The sequence below is a fragment of the Cetorhinus maximus genome, chromosome 5 (assembly GCF_964194155.1).
Source record: "Cetorhinus maximus chromosome 5, sCetMax3.hap1.1, whole genome shotgun sequence".
NCBI classification, from domain to species: domain Eukaryota; kingdom Metazoa; phylum Chordata; class Chondrichthyes; order Lamniformes; family Cetorhinidae; genus Cetorhinus; species Cetorhinus maximus.
Genome location: NC_135883.1, coordinates 67,538,801 through 67,561,381, shown reverse-complemented (window position 1 = coordinate 67,561,381; position 22,581 = coordinate 67,538,801). Strand labels below are relative to the sequence as shown.

Genomic DNA, 22,581 nt, shown 5'->3' with positions numbered 1-22,581 from the left:
ACCAGGAGTGGCTCCGGGAGTGAGAGTGTTCTGTTGGGTGTGAACCAGGATTGGTCCGGGAGTGGGAATGTTCTTGATGGGTGTGAACCAGGAATGCTTCCTGAAGTGAGAGTGATACTGGTGGGTGTGAACCAGGTTATGGTCCGGGAGTTAGAGTGACCATGGTGGGTGTGGACCAGGAGTGGGCCCGGGAGTGGGAGTGATCTTGGAGTGGGTGTGAACCAGGAGTGGGTCTGAGAGTGGGAGTGATCGTGGAGTGGGTGTGAACCAGGAGTGGGTACGGGAGTGGGAGTGATTTTGGAGTGGGTGTGAACCAGTATTGGGTCTGTTAGTGGGAGTGATGCTGGTGGGTCTGAGCCAGGAGTGGGTCCGGGAGTGAGCGTGATTCTGATGGTGTGAACCAGGAGTGTGACAGGGAGTGGGAATGATTGTGGAGCGGCTGTGAACCAGGAGTGATTCTGGGAGTGGGAGCGATCGTGGAGTGGGTGTGAAGCAGGATTGGATGCAGGAGTGGGAGTGACCGCAGAGTGGGTGTGAATGAGGAGTGGGTGTAGGAGTGGTAGTGATCGTGGAGTGGGTGTGAATGAGGAGTGGGTGTAGGAGTGGGAGTGATTGCGGAGTGGGTGTGAATGAGGAGTGGGTCGAGGGGTGGGAGTGATCGTGGAGTAGGTGTGAACCAGCATTGGGTCCGGGATTGGGATTGATCGCGGAGTGGGTATGAACCAGGAATGTGTCTGGGAGCGGGAGTAATCGCAGAGTGGGTGTGAACCAGTTTTGCGTCCGGGAGTGGGAGTGATCGTGAGTGATCCTGCTGCGTGCGAACCAGGAGTGAGAGTGATCCTGTTGGATGTGAACCAGTATTGCGTCCAGGAGTGGGACTAATGCTGGTGGGTGTGAACCAGGAGTGTGTCTGGGAGTTGGAGTGATTGCAGAGTGGGTGTGAACCAGGAGTGAGTCTTGGAGTGGGAGTGATCCTGGTGGGTGTGAATCAGGAGTGGGTCTGTGAGTGGGAGTGATCTTGAGGGGTGTGAACCAGGAGTGGGACAGAGAGTGGGAGTGATCATGGAGTGGGTGTGAAGCAGGAGTTGGTCCAAGAGTGGAAGCGATCCTGCTGGGTGTGAACCAGGAGTATGTCTGGTTTTGGGAGTGATCGCGGAACGCGTGTGAACCAGGAATGTATCTGAAAGTGAGAGTGATCCTGGTGGATGTGAACCAGGAGTGTGGATGGGAGTGATCGCGGAGTGGGCGTGAACCAGGAATGGGTCCTTGAATGCGAGTAATCCTGGTGGTGAGAACAAGGAGTGTGTCTGGGAATGGGGGTGATTGCAGAATGTGTGTGAACTCGGAGTGCTTCCGGAAGCGAATGATCCTGTTGGGTGTGAACCAGGAGTAGGTCTGGGGCTGGGAGTGATCGTAAAGTGGGTGTGATCAAGGAGTGTGTCTGGAAGTGGGAGTGATCCTGCTGGGTGTGAACCAGGAGTGGCTCCGGGAATTGGATTGATCGCGGAGTGGATGTGAACCTGGAGTGTGTCTGGAAGTGAGAGTGATCCTGCTGGGTGTGAACCAGGAGCGGGTCCAGGAGTGAGTGTGATGCTGGTGGATGTGAACCAGGAGTGTGACAGGTAGTGGGAGTGATCGTGGAGCAGATGTGAACCAGGAGTGGGTCCGGGAGAGGACGTGATCCTGGTGGGTGTGAACCAGGAGTGGGTCCAGGAGTGAGAGTGATTCTGCTGGGTGTAAACCAGGAGTGGGTCCGGGACTGAGATTGATCCTGCTGGGTGTGAACCAGGAGTGGGTCCGGGAGTGGGAGTGATCGTGGAGTTGGTGTGAACTAGGAGTGGACAGGGAGTGGGGGTGATCGCGGAGTGGGTGTGAATGAGGAGTTGTTCCGGGAGTTGGTGTGATCCTGCTGGGTGTGAACCAGGAGTGAGTGTGGGAGTGAGAATGATCCTGCTGGGTGTGAACCAGGAGTGGGTCCAGGAGTGAGTGTGATCCTGGTGGATGTGATCCAGGAGTGAGTCCGGAAGTGTGAGTGATGCTGGTGGGTGTGAATCAGGAGTGGGAGTCATTGTTGAGTGGGTGTGAACCAGGAGGGGTCCGGGAGTGGAAGTGATCACTGAGTCGTTGTGAACCAGGAGTGAGAGTGATCCTGTTGGATGCGAAACAGTATTGCGTCCAGGAGTGGGACTAATGCTGGTGGGTGTGAACCAGGAGTGGGTCTGGGAGTGGGAGTTATCGTGGAGTGTGTGTGAACGAGGAGTGGGACAGGGATTAGGTGCAAGCGTGGAGGGGGTGTGAACCAGGAATGTGTCCGGATGTGAGAGAGGTTCTGCTGGGTGCGAAGCAGAAGTCGGTCCGCGAGTGGGAGTGATCTTTGAGTAGATGTGAACCAGGTGTGGGACCTGGAGTGAGAGTGATCCTGCTGTGTGTGAACCAGGAGTGTGACAGGGAGTGGGTGTCATCGTGGTACGTATGTGATCCAGGATTGGGTCCGGAAGTGAGATTGATCCCGCTGGGTGTGAACCAGGAGTGGGTCCAGGAATGGGAATGATCCTGCTGGGTGTGAACCAGGAGTGGGTCCAGGAATGGGAGTGATCCTGGTGGGTGTGAACCAGGATTAGTCCGGGAGTGGGAATATTCTTGGTGGGTGTGAAACAGGAGTGGGTCTGAAGTGAGTGATCCTGGTGGGTGTGAACCAGGAGTTGATCCGGGAGTGGGAGTGATTGCGGAGTGGGTGAGAACCAGGAATGATTCCTGAAGTAAAAGTGATCCTGGTGGGTGTGAACGAGGTGTTGGTCCGGGAGTGAGTGACCTTGGTGGGTATGAACCAGGAGTGGGTCCGGGAGTGGGAGTGATCTTGGAGTGGGTGTGAGCCAGTATTGAGTCCGGGAGAGGGAGTGAGGTTGGTCGGTGTGAATCAGGAGTTGGTACAGGAGTGGGAATGTTCTTGGAGTGGGTGTGAGCCAGTATTGGGTCTGGGAGTGGGAGTGATGTTGGTGGGTGTGAACCAGGAGGGTACGGGAGTGAGAGTGATCCTGGTGGGCGTGAACCAGGAGTGGGTCCATGATTGGAAGTGATCACGGAGTGGGTGTGAACCAGGAGTGGGTCCCGGAGTGGGAGTTATCTTGAAGTGGACGTGAACCAGGAGTGGGCCCGGGAGTGGGAGTGATCTTGGAGTGGGTGTGAGCTAGTGTTGGGTCCGGGAGAGGGAGTGATGTTGGTGGGTGTGAATCAGGAGTTGGTACAGGAGTGGGAGTGATCTTGGAGTGGGTGTGAACCAGTATTGGGTCTGAGAGTGGAAGTGGTCGCGGAGTGGGTGTGAACCAGGAGTGGGTCCCGGAGTGGGAGTTATCTTGAAGTGGGTATGAACCAGGATTGTGTCGAGGAGTGGGAGTGATCGTAGAGTGGGTGTGAACCGGGAGTGGGAGCGAGCGTGGAGTGGGTGTGAACCACACGTTGGTCCAGGAGTGGGAATGATCCAGCTGTGTACGAACCAGCAGTGGGTCCAGGAGTGGGAGTGATCATAGAATAGGTGTGAACCAGCATTGGCTCCGGGATTGGCATTGATCATAGAGTGGGTGTGAACCAGGACTGCGTCCGGAAGTGCAAGTGATCCTGATGGCTGTGAACCATGAGTAGGACCGGGATTGGGAGTGATCGCGGAGTGGGTGTGAACCAGGAGTGGGACAGGTGGGGGTAATCACGGAGTGGGTGTGAACCAGGAGTTATTCCAGGAGTGGGAATGATCCTGCTGGGTGTGAAACAGGACTGTGTCTGGAAGTATGAGTGATCGCGGAGTAGGTGTGAACCAAGAATGCGTCCGAAATTGAGAGTGGTCCTGTTGGGTGTGAACCAGGAGTGGCTCCGGGAGCGGGAGTGATCCTGATGGGTGTGAACCAGGTGTGGGTCTGGGAGTGGGAGTTATCATGTAGTGGGTGTGAACCAGGAGTGGGTCTGGGCGTGGGGGTGATCGTGGAGTGGGTGTGAACCAGTATTGCGTCCGGAAGTGGGAGTGATCCTGGCGGATGTGAACCAGGAGTGGGTCCAGGAGTGGGACTGATCTTGGAATGGGTGTGAACAAGGAGTGTGTCCGGCAGTGAGAGTGATCCTGGTGGCTGTGAACCAGAAGTAGGTCCCGGGGTGGGAGTGATCGCGGAGTGGGTGTGAACAAGGAGTGCGTCCGTAAGTGAGATTGATCCTTCTGGGTGTGAACCAGGAGTGGATCCAAGAGCGAGAGTGATTCAGTGGATGTGAACCAGGAGTGTGTCTGGGAGTGGGAGTGGCCCTGCTGGGTGCGAACCAGGAGAGACTCCGGGAGTGGGAGTGATCTTGGAATGGGTGTGAACCAGTATTGGGTCCAGGAGTGGGAGTGATGTTGGTGGGTGTGAACCAGTATTGGGTCCGGGAGTGTGAGTGATGTTGGTGGGTGTGAACCAGGAGTGGGTACGGGAGTGTGAGTGATTGTGGAGTGGGTGTGAACCAGGAGTGGGTACGGGAGTGTGAGTGATTGTGGAGTGGGTGTGAACCAGGAATGGGTACGGGAGTGTGAGTGATTGTGGAGTGGGTGTGAACCAGGAGTGGGTACGGGAGTGTGAGTGATTGTGGAGTGGGTGTGAACCAGGAGTGGGTACGGGAGTGGGTGTGATTGTGGAGTGGGTGTGAACTAGGTGTGTGTCCGGGAGTGAGAGTGATGCTGGTGGGTGTGAACCAGAAGTGGGACAGGGAGTGTGAGTAATCTTGGTGGGTGTGATCCAGGATTGTGCCTGGGAGTAGGAGTGGGAGTGATCGTGGAGTGGGTGTGAACCAGGAGTGGATTCAGGAGTGAGAGTGATCCTGGTGGTGTGAACCAGGAGTGGGTTCTGGAATGAAAGTGATCCTCGTGGGTGTGAATCAGGAGTGGGTCCGGGAGTGGGGGTGATCACGGAGTGGGTGTGAACGAGGAGTTGGTTCGGGATTGGGTGTGATCCTGCTGGCTGTGAACCAGGAGTGGGTCCAGGAGTGGTAGTGATTGTAGAGTGGGTGTGAACCAGGAGTGAGAGTGATCCTGTTGGATGTGAACCAGTATTGTGTCAGGGAGTGGGAGGGATCCTGCTGAGTGTGAACCAGGAGTGTGTCGGGGAGTTGGAGTGATCGTGGTGTGGGTGTGAACTAGAAGTGGGACAGGGAGTGAGGGTGATGCTGGTGTGTGTGAACCAGGAGTGTGGCCAGGAGTGAGAGTGATGCTGGTGGGTGTGAACCAGGAGTGGGTCAGGGAGTGCGAGTGATCCTGGTGGGTGTGAACCAGGAGTGTGGCCAGGAGTGAGAGTGATCCTGGTGGGTGTGAACCAGGATTGTGTCTGGGAGTAGGAGTGGGAGCGATCGTGGAGTGGGTGTGAACCAGGAGTGGATTCAGGAGTGAGAGTGATCCTGGTGGTGTGAACCAGGTATGGGTTCGGGAATGAGACTGATCCTCGTGGGTGTGAATCAGGATTGGGTACGGGTGTGGGGGTGATCACGGAGCGGGTGTGAACCAGGAGTTGGTTCGGGAGTGGGTGTGATCCTGCTGGCTGTGAACCAGGAGTGTGTCTGGGAGTGGGAGTGATCGCGGAGTGGGTGTGAACAAGGAGTGCATATGGAAGTGAGAGTGATCCTGCTGGGTGTGAACTAGGAGTGGCTCAGAAGTGAGATTGATCCTGGTGGATGTGAACCAGGAGTAGGTCCGGGACTGGGAGGGATCGCAGATTGGGTGTGAACCAGGAGTGGGTCCGGGATTGGGAGTGATCACGGAGTGGATGTGAGCCAGGGTTGGGTCCAGGAGTGTAAGTGATCCTGGTGGGTGTGAACCAGGAGTGCGACCTGAAGTGAGAGTGATGCTGGTGGGTGTGAACCAGGTGTGAGGTGTGGGACCAGGAGTGGGAGTCATTGTTGAATGGGTGTGAATGCGTAGAGGTCCGGGAGTGGGAGTGATCTTAGAGTGTGTGTGATCCAGGATTTGGTCCAGGAGTGGAAGTGATCATGGAGTCGTTGTGAACCAGGAGTTTGTCCGGGAGTGGGAGTGATTGTGGAGTGGGTGTGAACCAGTGGTGGGTCCAGGAGTGGAAGTGGTCCTGGTGGGTGTGAACCAGGAGTCAGTCCAGGAGTGAGAGTGATCCTGGTGGCTTTGAACCAGGAGTGCGACCTGAAGTGAGAGGGATGCTGTTGCGTGTGAACCAGGTGTGAGGTGTGGGACCAGGAGTGGAGTCATTGTTGAGTGGGTGTGAACCAGGAGAGGTCCGGGAGTGGGACTGATCTTAGAGTGTGTGTGATCTAGGATTGGGTCCAGGAGCGGAAGTGATCACAGAGTCGTTGTGAACCAGGAGTGGGTCCGGGAGTGGGAGTGATCGTGGAGTGGGTGTAAACAAGTATTGGGTCTGGGAGTGGGAGTGATTGTGGAATGGGTGTGAACCAGGAGTGGGTCCAGGCGTGAGCATTATCCTGGTGCATGTGAACCAGGAGTGTGTCCGGGTGTGGGGGTGATCACAGAGTGGGTATGAACCAGGAGCGTGTCTGGGAGTGGGAGTGGTCATGGAGTGGGTGTGAACCAGGAGTGTGTCTGGAAGTGGGAGTGATCGCGGAGTGGGTGTGAACAAGGAGTGCATACGGAAGTGAGAGTGATCCTGCTGGGTGTGAACTAGGAGTGGCTCAGAAGTGAGATTGATCCTGGTGGATGTGAACCAGGAATAGGTCCGGGACTGGGAAGGATCACGGATTGGGTGTGAACCAGGAGTGGGTCCGGGATTGGGAGTGATCGCGGAGTGGATGTGAACAAGGGGTGGGTCCAGGAGTGTAAGTGATCCTGGTGGGTGTGAACCAGGAGTGCGACCTGAAGTGAGAGTGATGCTGGTGGGTGTGAACCAGGTGTGAGGTGTGGGACCAGGAGTGGGAGTCATTGTTGAGTGGGTGTGAACGCGTAGAGGTCCGGGAGTGGGAGTGATCTTAGAGTGTGTGTGATCCAGGATTTGGTCCAGGAGTGGAAGTGATCATGGAGTCGTTGTGAACCAGGAGTTTGTCCGGGAGTGGGAGTGATTGGGGAGCGGATGTGAACAAGTATTGGGTCCGGGAGTGGGAGTGATAGCGGAGTGGGTGTGAACCAGGAGTGCGTCCGGAAGCGGGAGTGATTCTGGTGGTATGAACCTGGAGTGGGTTCGGGAATGAGAGTGATCCTGGTGGGTGTTAACCAGGAGAAGGTCTGGAAGTGGGGATGATCATGGAGCGGGTATGAACCAGGAGTGGGCAAGGAGTGGGGTGGGTGTGATCGCGGAATGGGTGTGAACCTGGAGTTGGTTCGGGTTGGGAGCGATCCTACTGGGTGTGATCCAGGAGTTAGATTGATCCTGGTGGTTCTGAACCAGGAGTGGGACAGGGAGTGAGTGGGGCGGGATTTCACTAGGGTTTGGGCGGGAACTATCCAGTTTCGCTTCTGCCGGCAGTTGTTTGAGGATTGCGGGTAAAGTCAGATTTGAGTTTCGGAGCGAGTAATGAGCCAGAGGAAGATAACGAGCGGGTCCGGGGCCGGGGCCAGAGGGGCCGGCAGAGCAGCAGCAAACCTCAACAGCGCAGCTCCAGCAGCAGCAGCTCCGGGACACCGCCTGTCTGCCAAGCTCCCGGGCTCCAGCAGGGCTACTGGTGCCAGCCCAAAGGCCCACCCGGGAAGAGACTCCAAGGAGCGGCCACGACAGAACAGCTGCCCCTATGTTGAAGGCAGTGACTCCCACAGCAGCCCCGCAGATCCCAGCAGGGGCAGCGATGACAATTGCAAAGGGAATGAAAGGAAGAGCAGCACCCGCAGGGCTGCGGGAGACCAGGGGACCAGCACCAGCTCCAGCAGGGCTCTGGGCGACAAGAGGAGCAGCATCCGGAGGGCTGCGGGAGATCAGGGGGGCGGCTCCAGCAGGGCTGCGGGTGGTATCAGCAGGGATACAGGTGACAAGAGCAGGGCTGCGGGCGACAGGAAGAGCAGCACCCGCAGGGCTGCGGGCGATTTCAGCAGGAATGGGACCAGCTCCAGCAGGGCTGCGGGAGACCAGGGGACCAGCTCCAGCAGGGCTGCGGGAGACCAGGGGACCAGCTCCAGCAGGGCTGCGGGAGACCAGGGGACCAGCTCCAGCAGGGCTCTGGGCGACACCGGCGGTGGGAAAGATCGGAATTTAAACAAAATCTTGAGGAATGTGGTTGAAAATCTGCGGATTAGGTCGGCCCAGAAATCGCGAGCATCGAAGCAGGTCAATGAGGTGGTGGATCATTTGTTGCGTTACATCAAGAAGGATCCTGCCGGCTGTTTTGCAGCAATTGCAAAGTTAGCGAGTGGCAGCTACTACGAGAATGTGAAGGTATTTTTTTATATATATATATATCGTCTCATCGCCGATTCCCTCTTTTGGTGCTTGCGGTTATTTTTCAAATATTTCCCTCCCTCAGACTTGGTACTTTTTAGTTTCATTTTCTCAAGTGTTGTGACAGATTTCACTCTCCTGTCGTCTGAAAAGGAAGTGGGTTGGCAGGTTTACACTTTGGTCGTGGATTTGTTTGAAAAGCCTGGCCTTTGGGCAGATATTTTGGCCCTGAACCCTTTTGGGGAGGGGTGGCTTTCCTAACCACCCTTGCAATACCAAAATGTACAGTTGGCTAAAAACCCTGATATAGCCAGTAGACCCTCTGGATTTCCAAGTACATGTTTTATCTCGTCACCCTCCCTCTCTCTGTTTGTAGCTACTCCTACCAGGAGACCCGCTGTCATGGTATTTTTTTTATTCATTCATGGGATGTGGGCATCGCTGGCTAGGCCAGCATTTATTGCCCATCCCTAATTGCCCTTGTTCAGAGGGCATTTGGGAGTCAACCACATTGCTGTGGGCTTGGAGTCACATGTAGGCCAGACCAGGTAAGGACAGCAGATTTCCTTCCCTAAAGGACATTAGTGAGCCAGATGGGTTTTTACGACAATCGGCAATGGTTTCATGACCATCATCATCATCAGGCTTTTCACACTCGTCTGTCCTGTGCCATCCTCACCCATGCACTGTAGCTCATCTGCAACCGCTCTGTGACGTCTGTCATCTGACTACACCTCAGTCGAGCCTCTTTCTGCTGCCCTCCACTTTACCCTCGAGCAGAGATCTCAGTAGCTTTTCAGCTCTGATCAAATGGCCAGAATACTGACATTTCCTTTCTCTTCATCCACTGACAGGAAATTTATATTTCTGTGCTTGCGAGTGACTGGGAAACTATATAAAAAAGAAAGACTTGCATTTATATCGCGCTTTTCATGATCATCAAACGTCTCAAAGCGCTTTACAGCCAATGAAGTCATTTTGAAGTGTAGTCACTGTTTTAATGCAGGAAGCACAGCAAGTTCCCACAAACAGAAACCTGAGAATGATCAGATAATCTGTCTTTGTGATGTTGATTGAGGGATAAGTGTTGGCCAGGGCACGAGGGATAATTCCCCTATCCACTTCGAAATGGTGCCATAGGATCTTTTTCACCCACCTGAACAGGCAGATGGGGCCTCAGTTTAACATCTCATCCAAAAGATGACACCTCCAGCACCCTATCAGTCACCAGCCTTGATTTTTGTGCTCAAGCCCTGTAGCAGGGCTTAAAGATGGAATCTTGTGATTCAGAGACAAGCATGCTATTAACTGAGCCAGTGCTGCCACTAACAGACAAGTTCTTAATTGTCAACACGGTTTTATGAAAGGGAAATCATGTTTGACAAATCTATTACTTTCTTAATGGTGTAACTAGCAGGATAGATAAGGGAGAACCAATGAATGCAGTCAGTATATTTGAATTGTTAGAAGGCATTTGATAAGATGCAACGCAAGAGGGTTGTTACACAAGATTAAGGTTCATGAGATTGGGGTTAACATTGAAGCTTGAGGATTGGTTAATGGATAGAAAACAGGAGCAGGAATAAGTGGGTCATTTTCAGGATGGCAGGTTGTAACTAGTGGGCTTTTGCAAGGATCAGTATTTGGGCCTCAGCTATTTACAACCTATATGAATGAATTAAATAAGGGTACTGATGCAATATATATAAGTTTGCTGATGATATAGAGTTGAGTGGGAAAGTAAGCTATGTGGAGAATACAGAGAGCCTCTAAATGGATATAGACCGATTAAATGAGCAAGAAGGTGGCTGATGGGAATATAATGTGAGGAAGTGTGAAATCATGCACTTTAGTAGGAAGAGTGGAAAAGCAGATATTATTTTAAAAGGTGAGAGTAGTAGATGTTGGCATGCAGAGAGGTTTAGGGGTCCATGTACGCATGGTACACACTGCAGGTACAGCAAGCAGTTAGAAAGGAAATGGTATATTAGCCTTTTTTGCACGCGGATTGGAATATAAAAGTAAGGAAGTCTTGGTGATAGGGCTTCGGTGAGAGCACAGCTGAAGTACTGTGAACAGTTTTAGTCTCCTTACCTTGGGAGGGGTATACCCACCTGAAAGGAGGTGAAACAAGGGTTTACTTGGCTGATTGATGGGATAAGAGAGTTGTCCTATGAGGAGAGACTGTGTAGAATGGACCTTTTTTTTTCTGGAGTTTAGAAGATGAGAGGTGATCTCAGTGAAACCAAAAATTCTTAGAGGACGTGATGAGGGTAGATGCAGAGAGGCTGTTTCCCTTTGCTGGAGAGTCTAGGATTAGTGGTCATAGTTTCAGGATAAGAGGTCGACCATTTGGGATTGAGATGAGGAGAAGTTTCTTCAATCAGCGGGTTGTGAATCTTTGGACTTCTCTAACCCAGAGGCCGGTGGATGCTCCATCATTTAGTACATTCAAGAGTGAGAAGGATAGATTCATAGGCACAATGGGAATGAAGGGATATGGGGACTGGACAGGAAAGTAGAGTTGAGGTAGAAGTTCAGCCATGATATTATTGAATAGCAGAACAGGCTCGAGGGGCTGAATGGTCTACTCCTGCTTCTATTTCTTAACATTACATTCACGTTTGAACTATTACCAAATTGTTTTATTTACTAGAGAACAGAGATCAGCTAGAGATGCACAGAGATAGGCAGAGAGTGGGAGAGAGAGAGAGAGAGAACCGGCCAGGCAACGAGAGTGAAACATTTAGAGAGGGAGGGGGAAAATTAGAGAGAGAGAGAGAGAGGGAGGGAGACAGCAGAGAGAAAGAGAAATAGAGGCAAGGTAGAGGGAGAAAGAGAAAACTTATCACAGAGAGGCAGACAGAGAGAGAGGAACAGATGGAGAGAAAGGGAGAGAGAGAGAGAGAGAGATGGAGACACATAAAGGAAGAGAAAGGGAGAGCGAGAGAGGGGAACCGGGATACAGAAAGAGCACGAGCTGGGTGACCAACTCTTATGAAATAAAATGAGAGACACTTTGACTGTGAGACCGGGTGGGGGAGAGGGAAGGGCATCATAACACCCCATAGTGGACAATGGCCCCAGTGCACGTGCTCCCAAAAAAAAACAAAGAGACAAAGGCAGGAGGAGATTCCCAGGCTCATTCTCCGACTGGCAGTCCTAGAAATATGGGACCAAATTCATTTCTTAAGGGACATGGGACAAACAGTCAAAATAAGGGACAATCCCTTAAAATACAGGACAGTTGGTCAACATGAGATGGGGGCAGGCAGACACAGAAGAGAGGGACGGAGGAGGACAGAGAGAAGGAGAGGGTTAGGAGAAACAGACAGGTGGAGACAGAGAGAGAGAGAAAGGGACGGTTGAGACAGAGAAAAGGAGAAAGTCAGAGAAAGAGTGTGTCAGGGACAGACAGAGAGGAGAAAGGTTACAGGGTGGGAAAGAGAGACACACAAAGACTTTGAGTGACAGGGGTGGGCAGAGAACATAAAGAGGGACAGTTAGAGTCAAAAAGAGAGAGATAGAGACAAATAGGAAAGAATGACAGAAAGTAACTTTTGCAACGATTGGTGAAGCAAAGCACGGAATTAATCATGTCCTACATGCCTTTAAATAAAAAGAGTTTTAATTGAATTACCTGTGAATTAGAATTAAAGCTGTGCAACAAACGATTCCTGGGTTCTATTTAAATTGATTACCTCAAATCATCCAATATTTTGATTTTTTTCAAGTAAATAAAATACTTTGAATTAAAGAGAATAGGCTGTAATTATGAAATATGTAATTTATCTGTTTAATGACCTAGGCTATTGATTCTTGTGGGATTTTCCCTAAAAAATAAAGTGAATTTTGAAAATGTTATCACGGAATCACAGATTGGTTACAGCATAGGCAGTGGTCTTTTGGCCTGTTGTATCTGCGCTGGCTCTCCAACTCTCCAAAGGAGAAATTTACGTAGTGCCACTGGCACTTACCCATGAGATTAGGCCTATCAGCCCACTCTCGCTCTGTGTCCCGCTCCCCCTCTCTCACTCTCTCTCCCTTTTTCTTTATGTGTCCGCATCTCTCTCTCCACCTGTTCCTTCTTCTCTGCCTGCCTGTCTATGATAATGGCCGGGATTTCCCGTGCCCACTGGCGTCTGGCATGTTCGGTGGCGTGAGCGGACAATATAGCGTGATCGGTTTCATGACGGCGTGAAACCAATTAGCGATTGTCCACTCAGCCCACAATGGTGGGCTGCATTTCCTGCCATCGGGAACCTCATTGTAATACATGAGCATGTCATTATAAGGCCAACCCGCTGGACTCACCCCTATCCCCACGCTGGATTGTCTGCCTTCCCGCCAACATGTTTCACAACAGCACATAAATGAGGTACATCTGGCGGGCTGCACTTTGCTCGGGACTTCAAGGTTTGTTTGTCTACCTTGCCTCAGTCAGCGCTCGCAGTCATCAGCACCAGGCTTCACAGACGGCACCACATCACTTTTAGGGGGGCTCACAGGTAGGTCTCTACCTACCAGATCAGCCATAGGTGGGTGACTTTTCAACGACTGCAGGGCTAGGGCTTGCTTGGCAAAGGGGGAGAAGTGGCCTCAGGCAAGGGAAGAGGCTTCAGGACGAGAGCTGTACTGGGGAAGGAGGGTAACCCAGGGTGTGTGGGGGGGGGGCACATGTTGATCTGTGCAAGTGGCTTCAAGATGGTGAGGGTTGAGGAGGCAATCTGCAGAGGAGATGAGGTCAGATGGACATGTGAAGGTGTGTGTGTGAGAATGGGTGGTGATGTCCCTTGAGCTGGCAGTGAGTGAGATGCCAGTGAATGTGTGATGGGCTTGAGTGTGTGAGTTTAGAGTGATGAGATGGTTGCCATACCCTGGCTGCACAGATGAGATAATTCTTCCTCTATCTGCATTGGATGGCCAACCTCTTCTGTGCAGCATTGGCACTGATCACCACTGCCATCGACTACCAAGCTGGAGTGGTAATGTAGCTGCCCCTCCTGCGGCCAGAGCGGGGGTAGATGACATCACAGCGGCCTTCATTGCATCCAAAAGGCACTTGAGGGCTGCAGTCATCTTGTCTTTCGGGGCCATGTCTTCTTTGCTGCAGTCCTGAGCTGGTAGCACTGAGTGTGTTGTACTTTAAATGTGATGCCTAGCATGATGAAGCTGCGAGGTGATGGCGTGGTAGGCGAATAACAGCTCGCCCACCATCGAAACGGCGTTTTCCCCGGGAATGCATAAGTAACGCAGCGGGTTTGCAATGATGCGGCGTGAAAACCCACCAACGCGGCCGGCGGGTAAAACACCCGTTTACCCATCTTCTACTGTACTTCGTGCAAACCTGGGACGATTCTGCCCAATGTTTCTCTCTCTCTCTCCCTCTACCTTGCTTCTTTTTCTCTTTCTCTCTGCTGTCTCCGCCCCTCTCTCTCTACTTGTCTCCCTCCCTCGCCAAATGTTTTAATCTCGCTGCCTGCCTGTCTCTCTCTCTCTCTTTGCCTCTCTCTCTCTCTCTCTCTCACTCTCCCCCCACTCTCCGCCTGTCCCTATGCATCTCCAGCTGATATCTGTTCTCTAGTAAATTGAATCATTTGGCAATAGTTCAAAAGTGAATGTAATATTAAGAACATACAGACATAAGAAATAGAAACAGGAATAGGCCATTTGGCCCCTCGAGCCTGTTCTGCTATTCAATAATATCATGGTTGAACTTCTACCTCAACTCTACTTTCCTGTTCAATCCCCATATCCCCTAATTTCCCTAGTGTCCAATCCCCATATCCCCTAATTCCCCTAGTGCTCAATCCCCATATCCCCTAATTCCCCTAGTGCTCAATCCCCATATCCCCTAATTTCCCTAGTGCCCAATCCCCATATCCTCTAATTCCCCTAGTGCTCAATCCCCATATCCCCTAATTCCCCCAGTGTCCAATCCCCATATCCCCAATTCCCCTAGTGCCCAATCCCCATAGCCCTTAATTTCCATTGTGCCCAAGAATTTATCCTCCTCATTCTTGAATATACTAAATGATTGGTCTCTGACCAATGAACCTTATATTATTAATCCATGAGAGAATTGTTATAAAATGGCAGCTTTGTGGCAAGAGAGCTAGAATTCACCCCGAAAAGCGGGCTTTTCCCCAGGACAGAGACCAAGGATACCTACTGTAGTCTTGATGCATAGCATTTGTACACCATGTACAGTCATACCTGCTAAGCCCGGGTATAATGAGATTCCTGTATCAACAGCCATCACTAAATACCCTGGAGGTAGGGTGCAGCTTCCTCCCATACAGCTCAGACATAGAAGCACACAACATTAAAATTTCTGCATGTTACACAAAATGCTGTGAGAACCTGAGGAAAGGAGACCTCACTCCTGCCCAAGGGAAGCAGAATCCTCCCTTCACCCCAAGGAGTGGGAGACACCTTTAAGGTTGGAGGATGTGCAATTAGTTGGAGTTTCTGGCATTCAGAATGGTGGTGTGGAAAGATCTGAAGGATTGACATTCCATATCCTCATCTCATGGGTAGATGCCGGGGAAAGCAGGTGGTAGGGGCAATAGAACACTTGACTAGACTGTTACAAAGAGATTGCTATCTTTCATATAAGCATAAGAAATAAGAGTTAGAGTAGGCAATAAAACCCCTTGAACCTGAGCCATTCTCTAAGGTCATGCTGAACTTCTATGTCAACTCCACTTCCCTGTCCTATCCCTTGATTCCATTGGTGTCCAAAAACTTGTCAATCTCAACCTTGAACATACTTGATGACTGAGCATTCTTTTTTTAAAAATTCATTCATGGGATGTGGGCTTCGCTGGCTGGGCCAGCATTTATTGCCCATCCCTAGTGGCCCTTCATAGCTCTCTGGGGTAGAGAATTCTAAAGATTCACAACCCACAGTGAAGAAATTTCTTCCTATCTCAGTCCTAGATGGCCAAATCATTCTGCAACTGGAGAAGGGAAGACAGGATGTATTTGGTGGTGGGATCATGTTGGAGGATGTGGACGTGGCAGAAGATAATTGGTTGAATACTGACGCCAGTGGGGTGCATGGTGCTAGTTTGGGGAGACAATCGGCTTGTCATGAGATCTGCTTCATTTCAGCATTTTATTTCTGGTCTTTGCAGATTTCAGAACCAAATGAATTTGACATAATGATCACCGTCCCTGTTAAAAGAATCGATTTTATGGAAGTGGATTCTGAAGGTGCTTTCTATCAAGTAGCATTTAAGAGAAATCCAGGTACCAACCCACTCAGTCAGTTTGTTTATGATGGAACACTGTCAGCTGAAGAAATGATTTGTCACCTCAGGAAACTCATAAGAGAAGCAGCAAAAGCTCTGTCAGGTTGGTATGAGGTTGTGGTCATGTAATTTACATATTACTCCACTGCAGAGTGGTTTCTGCACAGTATTTGGATCAATGTGCTTCTGTTCCTCTTCCTATTACCTTCTGACGTCACCCTGGCTTTCCTCCATCACATTTCATCAAAGAGATGATGGCTCTTGGTAGGCTTTTCTAGGTGAGACCACAGGAGAGACCAATCCTGTCCTTACCTGACATGTTGGCGTGGGTAACTGGATACCAGTCATGTGTGGATACCTTATTGACTTTATTCGTGTTCGGGAACATTGCTGTGCCCACTCTACAAACCTGGCTGGGATCTGATAACTCGTCACACATTGAGGGACTGTGCCATGGATCTTCCTACTCTGTACAGTTCGGTATTGGCCGGCTGGTTTAGATTTCAACCATTTTTGTGCCACACACACACTAGAGTCATACAAAGGGTGGTGGAAATCTGGAACTCTCTCTCCCCAAAAAGACTGTGGATGTTAGGGGTCAATTGAGGTCTTCAAGAATGAGATTGAAAAATTATTGTTGGGTACAAGGGTCAAAGAATATGGATCAGAGGTGGGTAAATGGAGTTGAGGTGTGCAGATCAACCGTAATCTAATTGGATGGTGGAGCAGGTTTGAGGGGCTGAACGATGTCCTATTATTATTTTCCTTAAAGTTAATGACCACAGCCACCAGTAGTCATGTCATCTCCGGCTTCCTCCTGTTGACAAGTAGCAATTCACTGTGGAGGAGAAACCTTGAATGTCAATAAATGTTTCATGCTAATGGCCTAACTCCTTTACTCTCAGATTATTCAGTTATTGCCTACAGAACTCCACAGGGGTTACACAACTTAATTCCTTAAACCCATTTTTGTTAGGATACAATATAAAAGTGGAAAGGAAAAAGCCAGGAAGTCCTGCTGTAACGCTTCAGATTGAGGACAAGGAACATGGGGCGATCTCGCTGGACATGGTTTTAGCTCTGGAGGTTCATTCACAGAGCTGGCCAGGTAGCACCGCGGACGGTCTGAAGATTGAAGATTGGTTAGGAAAGAAGGTCAGGAAGGATTTCAGAATGGAGCCTTTTTACCTCGTGCCAAAGCAGCCACTTGATGTGACACAAGGAACACGAAATCAATCACATAAAGGTATTTACCTGTTACACCCATCTCATTTTAAACTAAATGGTCATATCCACAATAGGGTGACATTTTCTGTGTTTATGTGTACAAAAGGTTAAGTGTTTAAGGGGGAAAGTTTCCTCAGATCTTCTCATACTCCCTGCTGTAACTTCACCAGAAACCATTAGGTATATAAATAAGGTTTCCACTGAAATTCTGACAAAGTTATTGGGAGGTGCCCCATGGAACCTCATCCCACAAGTGATGCCAGCCAAACCAGTCAAAACAAAAGAGTTGTGGATCTGGATATGTCTTTTGTAAGAGCATGCTGGAGTGTCATTACACCTCATTGTGTAAACATAGCAGGAGTTGTCATAGCCAGAGCTCTGTCCAAGGAGTACTGCACAAAGCCTTATACTGGAATCTACAACACCAGACTTCAAGGAAATGGCTGGTGGAACAGGAATGGCGTGAGTAGTACAGCTAATACCACTTTTTGATCTGAACCTGAGCTTTTGACTATATTTTAATCATTGCAGAAATGTGGCGGATTTCATTCTCACACATTGAGAAGAAGATGCTCCTGAACCATGGCAACTTAAAGACCTGCTGTGAGAATGGATCACCTAAATGTTGCAGGTTAGACTTGTTTCCTATCGCTGTACCCTGTAAACTTTGGTCTGCTCCCATCTACTTGCTTTCTCTCTCTGTACTCAGTAACTTGAATGTGATGATGTTAGCCGATAATGTGCTTTACACAACCCCATGAAATTCTTCTTCCCACTGTTAATGATGGGGTAGGAGACCTTATTAAAACATGTTGGAGGTTTGTCAATTAGTGTCAGCCAGGAGAACAGGAACAGGAGTAGGCTGTTTTGTATCTTGAACCTCTTCCACCATTCAGTGAAACCATGGCTCATCTGTGTGCCTAACTCCATTGCCTCATGCTCCTTAATACCTTTCGATCATAAAAATCTATCAATCTCAGATTTTAAATTAACAATGGATCCAGCAGCAATTGCCATTTGCAGAAGAGTATCCCAAAATTCTGTCACCCTTTTGTGCATAGAAGTGTCTCCTAATTTCAATCCTGTGAAATCTGACTTTATACGCACCCTAGTCCTAGAAGCCCCAACCAGCAAAAACAATTTCTATTTAGCCTTTCTATTCTGCTTAATATCTTGAAAACTTCGATCATATCACCCCATAACCTTCTAAATTCTGGGGAATACAACCCTACCTTGTGGAATCCCTCCTTGTAACTCAACCGTTGGAGTTCAGGCATCATTCTAGTAAAACTAGGCTTTATTCCTTCCATAGTTAATATATCCTTCCTAAGATGTGGCTCACAGTGCCCCAGTAGCGATCTAACCAGAGCTTTGTATAGCTGAAGCATGACATCTATTTCCCTGTGTTCTAGTGCTCTAGCTGTAAAGGCCAGCACTCCATTAGCATTTCTATCTCTACCCACTCATGACATTTTAATTATCTATGTACCCAGACCTGCAAGTCTCTTTGGACCTCCAGTGTTTCTTTCTTTTAGCTATTTAGAAAGTGCCCTGTTCTATCCTTTTCGGGTCCTTACATTGCCTATGTTGAAATCAATTTGCTACAGTGTTCCCCATTCACTTAATCTATCAATATCTCTTTGTAATGTTATACTTCCATCTACACTGCTTATAATGCTGCCTATCTTTGTGTCATTGGCAAATTGGATATGTGGCTTTCTATCGCATAATTAAAGTCATTAATAAATAGAGTGAATAGTTGAGGTTCCAACAGAGATCCTTACGGGACACCACTAGTCACATCATGCCAATTAAAGTACATACATGCCCATTAACTCTTGTTTTCTGCTGCACAGGCAATTTCCTAATCAGGTCAGTCATTTGTCTTCAATTCCGTGAGCTTTAACTTTAGCTAATAGTCTCTTATGAGGAACGATATTAAATGCCTTCTGGAAGTTGATATAAATAACACCCAGAGACATTCCCCTGTTCATTACTTTAGTCACTTGGTCAAAAAGATTGAATCAGGTTTGTCAGGCATGAACTACCTTTTACAAAACTATGCTGACTCCCTCTGATCAGTGAAAAATTTTCAAGGTGTTCAGTCACCCTATCCTTAATTAGACTCTAGCAATTTCCCAACAACAGATGGGATACAAACTTACCTATAATTCCCTGGTTTTCCTTTTTCCACCTTTTTAAAATAGCGAAATAACGTGCAATTTTCCACCCTAAAAGGGTTCCTAAATCAAGAGAACTTGGAAGATTCTAGTTGGTGTACCTGCAATTTTCTCACCTACTCACTCTTTATACCATTATTTTCTTCATTACTGTTGTTTTGTTTATGCTAATTTTGGTGAATCCCTGTCCCTTATTAGTTTCCTTGGGATTTCTGGCATGCTGACCTCTTTCTCCATTCTAAATACTGACTCAAAGTAATTATTCAATATGTCCACCATTTTGTTGACAATGGCACATCACCATTATCAATCTGCAAGGGGTTCGCATTGCTCCGGACCACTCATTTTTGTAGTATAATGGTAAAAATTGTGCGTTGATTTTGAAATCCCTTGCAAGTTTCTATTCCTAATCTCTTTTTGTAGTTCTTGCTATCTGTTTTGTCACCCTTGGCTGTTCTTCGTATATTTCCAATTTGCATTTCAGTGTGCCTTTTTAGTTTTATGTTGTCTTTTATCTCTTTAGTTGTCCATGGTTTTTTTGGCAAATAGAGCTCTTGCCCCTAAGGGAGATAAACTGATTCTATGTCATATTGAATTCTTTTTTGAACATGTCCCACTGATCTTCTGTCATTTTATCTATTAACATATTTGCCTAGTTTATTGTGGACAGTCTCTGTCTTCTCCATTGAAGTCAGCTTTATCTGAATCTGGAATATTAGTAGCTTTTTTATGTTTCTCCCTTTCAAACACAATTTGAAAGTTACACTCATGAAAGAGTTGAAGGAAGGTTTTCCAAATTCATTTAACCAGGAGGCCAGATCAGGGAAGAGAGGAGAGTGTCTCGATAAAGACTCCCATCGGGTGAGGCTCTAAACTGGGAGCATGAATTTTTAGCTTGGTCCCAAGCTGTGACGACCTGTGTAGATGTCCAATTCTGGCCTCTTACTCATCCTTGATTTTCAATACTTTACCACTGGCAGCCAAGCCTTCAGCTGCCAAGGCCCTAAAGCTCTCAAATTCTCTCCCTAAACCTCTCTGTCTTTCTATCCTCCATTAAGACCCTCCTTAAAACCCACCGCTTTGACCAAGCTTTTGGCTACCTGTCTTAGTATTTTCTTATATGACTTGATGTCAAATTTTGTTTCATTATGCTCCTGTGAAGCACCGTGGGACATTTTATTATATTAAAGATGCTATATAAATGCAGTTTGTTGTTGTAGTGGCACTGACTGATACTGAGGTATAGTTTCAGACATACCACACCCACGCGTGTTCTGATTATGCAAGTGCCAGTAGGATCTTCAACCGGGTGAATACAATAGCCTATTCTGATCCTTTACTTATTCAACATGAGCTTATACCCATATGGATCATTGGTAGTGATGACAAACAGGATTTCAGGGTGACATTTGTTCCCTCTAGGTTGCAGCACCTGCTGAGATCAGCTATCTTGGTACAGACTGGTATGTAAGAATCGATGCCACACTGCCTACTTAGTCTCCTTGCCAGCTTAAAGTACTGAGTCACAAGCACCAAAAGCTCCCAGATTTGATTTAATTGAATTAGTTGATGTCTGCCAGAGCAGCAATGGGATGCCATAATTGGGCTCCGTGGCCCGGGCTGGTGCGGAGTAAAACACTAGGATTGCTGGCTCAGGTTATTATCCAATTCTCTTGCTCCACTGAGTGCAGACACGGGCATGAGGGGCCTCATCTTTGACCCTCCATACGGCTGAGTGATCCAGTTGATCCTCTCTGCCTAGGCTGATCCACGAAAAATGGTGGGTTGGTTGAGGGGTAAGAGGGCCATTGGCACTTGTCCCCATGTGTCGGGTAAGATGGGCAGAAAGTTGAACAGAAGAAAGCAGTGTAGACTGAAACTGCTGTCTTTTTCACAGGAAGTCCTGTCTGAAGCTTTTGAAAAACCTCATCCAAAAACTGAAGGGCAAGAATCCTCGCATACTGGCGAGCGTCTGCTCATACCATGCAAAAACAACTCTGCTCCATGCATGTGTGAAAAGACCCAAAGATGAAATGTGGACCTTTGAAGACCTTGATATCTGCTTTCTTCAGCTGTTGGATGACTTCGTTAAACATCTTCAGGCCACCAACCTTCCTCATTTCTTCATCCCCACTTACAATCTCTTCCAACCTCGTTTATTTGATTCAAAATGTAGAGAAGCACTGCTGCGTCTGATTGAAACCGAGAGAAACAAAGACTTTCCAATCTTCTCAAGGCCCAACTAACTGCAGTCACCTCTGATTCAGTTTGAGAGAAATATAGGTGGAAAGAGATTTTGAGAAGGTTGTTCTAATAAAACAAGCATCCAGGATCCAAATTAATGAGGAATAGAGTACAAATGCAAGGAAGTTATGCTAAACATTTGTAAATCACTGGTTACTCTACGGTTGGAGAATTGTACTGAATCTTAGAAAGGCCTTGGGGAGTGTGCAGAGTGGATTTACAAGAATAGTATAAGCGATGAGGGAATTCAGTTATGTGGAGAGATCGGAGAAACTGGGATTATTCTCATTAGAACAGAATAGATTATGGGGAGGTTTAATAGCAATGTTCAAAATCATAAAGGCTTTTGATTGAGGAGGTAGGGACTGACAAATGGGTTGGTAACCAGAGGTCATACGTTTAAGGTAGTTGGCAAAAGAACAGGGGGTGGTGGGGGAGATGAGAATGTTTTTTTAACGCAATGAGTTATGATCTGGAATGTGCCGCCTGAAAGGATGGTGGAAGGAATTTAATAATGACATCAAAAGGGAATTAGATATATTGTACTTGAAAATGTGAAATATGTACGGCTATGGTGAGAGAGCCGGGGAATGAGATAGATAGCTTTTTCCAAAGAGACAATAGAGGCTTGATGGGATGAATGGCCTCCTTCTGTGCAGCAAGGTTCTGTGATTCAATGAAATGAGAATCTGATATATTATGCAATATATTTTTGGATCAAACATTAGAATTCCGTTCTCACCTTGCCAAAAAACCTCAGGTGTAAATGGTGAATAATTTATTGGGATTAAAAAATGTTCAAACTATTGAATTTCATACAAAGGTAAGTGAATTATAGAACAGTAATGCAGTAAAGACCTCAGGAAGACTATTAGAAGAGCCTAAACATGAAACCTTAAGCCCACACACACACACACATACACACACGGTTAGCTTTTCCCATTATAAATTCCTAAACTCACATTTGCTGCAGGCCATCATTGATGGGAGGGTGTAATTGTAGTATGACCAGTTTCCAATATAAATATGGACCGAGGGTATTATAACGGAGATATATAAAAATGAGAAGAGAATGGGTACTAGATTACATGTACAAGCACTGACCAATTAGCCCCTGCCCTCGTACCCCATTCCACCAGAAGACACACATTTGTTCTGGACTTCCTGTGTGTTATGTCATGGGGTGAAGAGGGGGATGGTGGAGAGATTGACTAATGTACTGTTCAAAATCATCTAGAATATACTCTTCCTGCCCACAAATCTTGCTTCTGGTTGTCAGCTTTTCATCGTGCTTTTCTATCTACCCATTAATCTTGCCATTGT

At 48.3% G+C, this 22,581-nt stretch overlaps 1 protein-coding gene across 1 annotated transcript; it reads left to right on the top strand.

Moving 5' to 3' along the window:
• The first annotated feature begins 7,485 nt into the window (after nt 1-7,485).
• Nucleotides 7,486-21,403, top strand: cgasa (cyclic GMP-AMP synthase a). The gene is made up of 5 exons (XM_078541936.1): nt 7,486-8,348; nt 15,491-15,710; nt 16,584-16,853; nt 17,366-17,465; nt 20,912-21,403. Exons 1-5 carry the CDS (start codon nt 7,497-7,499, stop codon nt 21,258-21,260), a joined length of 1,791 nt encoding a protein of 596 aa, XP_078398062.1. The 5' UTR covers nt 7,486-7,496; the 3' UTR covers nt 21,261-21,403.
• Nucleotides 21,404-22,581: the final 1,178 nt, after the last annotated feature.

Bases quoted from the DNA above. Each gene is read 5' to 3' on its own strand.
- cgasa (XM_078541936.1), top strand. From the start codon at position 7,497: ATGAGCCAGAGGAAGATAACGAGCGGGTCCGGGGCCGGGGCCAGAGGG. The intron at 15,711-16,583 runs GTTGGTATGAGG...CATTTTTGTTAG, and splicing joins AGCAGCAAAAGCTCTGTCAG to GATACAATATAAAAGTGGAA. The intron at 16,854-17,365 runs GTATTTACCTGT...TAATCATTGCAG, and splicing joins ACGAAATCAATCACATAAAG to AAATGTGGCGGATTTCATTC.